Source organism: Monopterus albus, unplaced genomic scaffold, assembly GCF_001952655.1.
Source record: "Monopterus albus unplaced genomic scaffold, M_albus_1.0 scaffold189.1, whole genome shotgun sequence".
In the NCBI taxonomy this organism is placed as follows: Eukaryota; Metazoa; Chordata; class Actinopteri; order Synbranchiformes; family Synbranchidae; genus Monopterus; species Monopterus albus.
In genome coordinates this window covers 651,240-656,949 of record NW_018128069.1, presented here as the reverse complement: position 1 = coordinate 656,949, position 5,710 = coordinate 651,240, and the positions used below count along the sequence as shown (strand labels likewise).

The 5,710-nt window shown below is 42.8% G+C and overlaps 1 protein-coding gene across 1 annotated transcript in view; it reads left to right on the top strand.

The window, feature by feature from the left end:
• The first annotated feature begins 865 nt into the window (after positions 1-865).
• dennd4b (DENN/MADD domain containing 4B) overlaps positions 866-5,710 on the top strand; it is a 40,986-nt gene continuing 36,141 nt past the window's right edge. The window contains 1 exon segment of the mRNA XM_020617360.1: positions 866-1,121. Within this exon segment, the coding sequence (XP_020473016.1) occupies positions 1,108-1,121 (14 nt within the window). The 5' untranslated portion in view covers positions 866-1,107.

The window sequence follows — 5,710 nt, the reverse complement described above, 5'->3', positions numbered from 1 at the left end:
CTCTCAGGTGATGCATCAAAGATGAATTACTTCGGTGATAATGAAATGTGGCTTTGCAGGATGTGCACACGTTAGTTTTTTTTCCAACGAGCCATCTGGTCATTTTTTAAAGTAGAATTTTTCGTTGTTCTTCACCATAACTAGTGTGAGTTTGCATTAGCTTCAGGAAGTGGGGGAAGCATTGGTATATAGCCACAGGAAGTTAAAAAACGGATGCATAATACCATAATTTTTTAACACATTAAACTGTTCACATTAGTTGCAAAAATTAACCCTAGTTAAAATAATGAATAAACACTAACATCTGCTTACAGCTGCATTACTTGGTGATATAAACTACTGTTACATGTTTATACACAGGTTATAAATGCTAAATATAAAATACAGACTTTCACTTTCAGTTTATGACTCGCTTCCTTCTCACTTTTACCTTGCAGAGCAGATGTGGGTGTTGTAGCTGAAATGAGCTTGGCCTGAACGTAAACACTCTGTCTGATTCGCTGCTTAGTTGTTCCTGCCTACAGAAAATGAAAGGCCTGAACCTCCTGGTGAAATTTCGTGTTGTCTTCGTTAAGATGTGGTTTGTGTGAGTCCATCACTGGTGGAATTCAGAACAGGGTTTTGGTCCCGGTGACGCTAAACAACAGCAGCAGTGAAACTAGAAAAGAAGACCGCTGGAACAGGAAGCTGTTGGCTCTTGAGGTGAGGTTAGTGACAAAATCAGCCAGTTCGTCACAAGTGGGTTGAGATATTTCTCACTCACTCCGTTTCAGAAGCTGTGCTGTTCCTGACAGTGGTTTAGTACAGATGGGACCTGAGGGTTGGGACGTCTCTGTATCCTCCTCTGTGCAGCGGGAGTCAAACATGTGACTGTGCTGCTCACTCATTATCTCACTGAATGTGCTGAGAGACGAGCACCGGCGTGTGAGATGCTGTAACAGCCAGAGCAGACAAAGAGCCGTTGTTGTCCGCTGCCTCTCGTACCCACAGCAGCTTTTCAAACTGTCTTCCAAAACTAAACTACACGCCTTGGCCAGCTTCTCAGGTACGACTGACGGCACACAGAATATAGGAGACGGGGACCTTTGCTCAAGCTGACGTGATCGAATGACTGGCTCACAGTAAGACCAACTTCATTTCTTTTAGAGATGCAGCTTCATAAATAACTTGTCAAAGGAAGTAAAGTGTTGGTGCTGGTGGCCACACAGCTCAGAATAGAATGGTAAAGTGGCAAAGGGTCTTTTATTAACACCGAGAAGAGCAGTGTGTTTCAGTCGACGTGTCACCAGTTTTGTGAAAAAGCCTCATCACAACCACGTGTCGAACTCTCACCTTTCGTCAGCCTGTTGTGACTGTTACTGAATTGAGTAGCTGCTTGATTGATTAGTCTCAGAATTGATAGACAACAGTTGTGACTATTGAAAGTCATTTTGGGCGCTGTTGTTCTGCTGGGGGGCAGATCATATTTCACCAGGATAGTCAACAGGATATTAGAGTTGCATCTACAGCTCAGCAGCACCACAAACTCCAGAAAGAGACAGATTGATTGACACCCCACAGTTAAACCGACCCTCACAGCAGCAGGATGCATCAGGGCGTTACCAATTTACTTACTGTTTAAACTCTGTTTGCTCAGCAGGCCTGCAGCATCACCTGCTTCACAGTGAGGCGTGTGAACAAGTGCACCACTTTCGGTTTTGAGCAGCCCTTGTTTTTTTTTTTTTCTTTTCTTCATGTAGCTTCCAGCCTTTTTAGCTTGTGACCCTATAAATGTCTGCTGTGGCATCTCATCACAGCTTGCGAAGTGAAGAACTTTTCAAGGCCTGGAGAAGTGAAAGAGACCATTTATAGTTTTAACTGATGTGTGTTTAACTTTAACTGATTGTGTTCCTGTCTGCAGGCTGAATTTAGTGAATATTAAGATGATGCCTGATGATAAATTCTACAAACACAAATGCAGACAGTTAAGTGGGACGGGTCTGTAAAGTCAGTGGTGTGGAGGGGACCCGAGTTGCTGCAGGGGTGTGTGGGATTAGATCTTAAAGGATGCAGTGGGTGATTTAGTATGTTGTGTTACTGTGCACAAACCCCAGACAGCTCCCATTCTTCCCTGTGGCTATGAGAGATGGTGAACTAGTCTCTTTCTAGTTTACCTGTACAGCTGCTGTTATCACAAGGACGCTGGTCAGGTGGTCTGTCTCAGGCCATGCATGTGTTAAGGCTTGTAGCACTCACATTAGACCCATCAGAAGGTCAAACTGTCAGATGTTGTAGTTAAAATGCCTGAACAGGGTCCACACCATTGTCTGACTCATGCCTCTCTGCAGACTTGAAACTTTTTTGGTCAGCAGCCACAGTTAGTTTTAATCAGGCTGCACCTGGAAAGTGTTTGACCCCATTTCCACATTTAACTGTGCTGCAGTCACACCCAGCATTAACATGGCATGTCCTGTGTCAACAGTCATATCACTGTCTAGAGAAGTATTGAGGAAGCCTGGCATGCTTTATGATTTTTATGATGAGAGGTTCAGGTTTCAGACTTCCTCTCAGGCTTCTCTTCCCTCCACTTTACGACAGACCCAGGTAACTGTTTGATAATGAACTGCTACAGTGCTTCTACTTTTGCTTCCCATGACAGTTTAAACTGCAAACACTGATATTATTGCAGACGTCTGTGTGGAAATATGCATATGATATTGGTGTGTGTGTATATACTATGTTCCTCAGTGCATGAATGATGCAGCACTTAGTCCTGAGAAGTGTTTCTTGGTATTAAGGCACTGAAAAGGTTCTTCAGAACACATCTTTGTCTCAGTGATAAAAACAGTAAACGCAGAAATAAACATAACATTAATAAAAAATAATATAATAAATACAACATGCATCATAAATCATCAGCAGTGTAACAACTTACACTCTGTGGTCACTTTATTAGGTTCACCTGCTCGTTACTGCAAGTATCTGATCAGCAGTAACTCCCCTGTGGGAGGCTGAAGCAGAAGCATGTTAGAGGTCAGTGCCACTGGCGGCTGCCAGATGCTGGCTCCAGGTGACTCCTGTTCAAAAAGCATTGCCCTCTCTCCAGAAACACCAAGAACTGAAACCACACCGAGGGGGATAAATATCTCCGGCTCAACACCAGTCAGTCAGAACTGATGAAGCCTCTTGGATGAGAGGTGAAACGTCGTCGACCTAGAAATCTAGTCCAGTTGATTTGTGAAGTTTTTTCAGTTTACTAAGGCACTTGTGTTTTCCAGGAGGCATTATTGTCTCAGTCTCTTATTCCAGACACCCTGAAACTGTAAGTTTTATTTACAGAGTTGAGTTTTCTCAGGGCTGCAACCCATCAGACCTGAAGGATGTGTCACCTTGTCGTCTGCTAGAAGCTGCACTTGAACACACCTCAGTGCCCACAGCAGGCAGCCAGTGCACTGCTGGCATGTGTGTACGCTCCAGAGGAGATGACTAATCAGCTGGGCTGATTTGACCTAAAACAAACCCATTCATAGAGTTAAATTGTGGATCTTGAACAAAACTCCAAATCACAGGACCTCTAACGTTACTTCACATTAGTTTGCAGCTGTGGACGGTCAGCATCACTCTGCTCCTCTACGCAACCATGATGTTACCATTTGCTGGGGGATTAAACATGTTACACTGAGCCAGAGAAATAATGAACGCAACAAGCTGCTGATGTGGTCTGACGAGGACGAGTGATGGTGTAACCTTGGGGATACATTTTCACCTTTAGGTCAGTCTGTGACATTAATATTTTTTTAGAGTAGCAGAAATTACTTGATTAGTTGCTTGAACAAAAAGTTATCAAACTCTTGATAATCCACTGTTAAAATCATGTTCAAGGTTATTAATGAGAATGTGCTGCTTTTCTTTTCTTACATAGTACATTTATTTATTTTTCTTTTTGCCGTGGACCAATGGTCGGACAAAACAAGACATTTGAGGAAATTATTTAGAGCTCTAGGATACTGTGATGAGCTTTAAATTTTTTTTAGTTTTTTTTAAGTTTTTTTTAGACCAAACAGTTAATGAAGAAAATAATTAGCAGATAAAGTGGTATCATTTGCAGCCTCAGTATTTTATGTCAGGTCTATACTGATCATTACTGTATTTGTAAGATAGTTTCTTTTAACATAAATGTGTGTTCCAGCTTCTCTTATTTGTGAATTTGCAGTTTTTCCCTCTATTTTTTTAATCGCATTAAACCGAATATCTTCGGTTTTTGGACAAAACAAGACAAGCGTGCTTTTAGACTTTGGGAAACTGTGATGGATATGTAAACTGTAGACAAAAACTCCCCTGAACAGCAACTAAAACATTGTTTATATACTAACTTTTGTGACATTTTTAGTCTTTTTCAGGTGAATTTCTGTCTGTATTTAAACATGGACAGTAAAGTGCTGACAGGAAATGGGAGACGAGGGAAAATGAGGTCCACTGAAGGTCGAAGTATATGGTACACATGAAGCACTGGCTGCTGATGATAATACTGACCAGTGAAAAGGAACAGTCCTCCTTTGGTGCCTTTGGTGCACTGAGAAATGAGAGTTTGTGCAGCTGGTTGTTTTGACACGAGGTAAACTCATGCACTCTAGTGCACTGTCAGTGAGGAAATCTGGTGCATTTCTGGGCTTTCCAGTAGGTATTTAGAGAGAGCATGTGTGAGGTTTCCATTGTTGCACACTGGCCATTAAAAAGGGAAGTTACTGTGATGAAACTGGCTCTTTCTGCCAGCGGACGACTCCCAGTGTTAGAGAGAGCAGATGTTTGCTGTGTGGATCCATCAGAGAGGAGGACAGCTACACACAGGATGGGCCATGTTGGCTGCAGCAAACAGACCAGCTGTACTGTTTGTCTGAGAATAGAGCTCACACAGCAAGCAGAGGTGTCTTCTCCTCTTACAGGTCGCTGGCTTCACCTCAGCTGCCTTGTCAGTACACCAAGGCTTTGACCTCTCACCTTCTTATTTCAAGTCTTCTAACTCCTGGTGAAACAGGAACTTTGAGATAAAATTAGAGCAGTTCTGAGTAACACAAAAGCTCGATACATGGACAAGGCAGTTCTGTGTGAATCAGCTCACTGGAGCAGTTTGCAGATTATATTTGATGGAGCAGCATGTAATTAAACACATTTTGTTCAGCTGCTCTGGTCGAGTGGTTCAGCGGGCAGCCGTGGAGGTTTGATGCTGTGCCACAGATGGAAATATCTCAGCTTGGATGGCCTGACTTGAGATGAGGTTCAGACATTCATGTTCCCCTGAGGATGAATTGTAATGACTTTAGGCAAACCTGCAGCCCCTTGTTACACTGGCTGCTCAAGGTGTGACTCTGGCTGAATTTCACCATTCTCTCTATATGTAGAAAGTACAGATGTGGTACAGGGGTCATTGTTGACCCTGCATTATGCAGTCGAGGTATTAAACTTGCTGCATCTGCTGGGGTGAGGCAGTTTGGGTTGACGGTTGTGCCTTTCTGATGATGTTTGATGGCAAAATTAATGGTTTCATATTGTTTGATGGGGCATTTTGTGTTATGATCATTTGACAGGAGATTAAAACTGAATCCTTGGGGGCTTCCAGTCAATGGTGGTATGGAGCAGACGTGACGCGTGAGAGCTCCTGTGTGCTTCACTCTTCTCTCATTCATTTATAGCCATACCTTGCAGACGGAGTAGCTACCTTTGCACTTTTTTT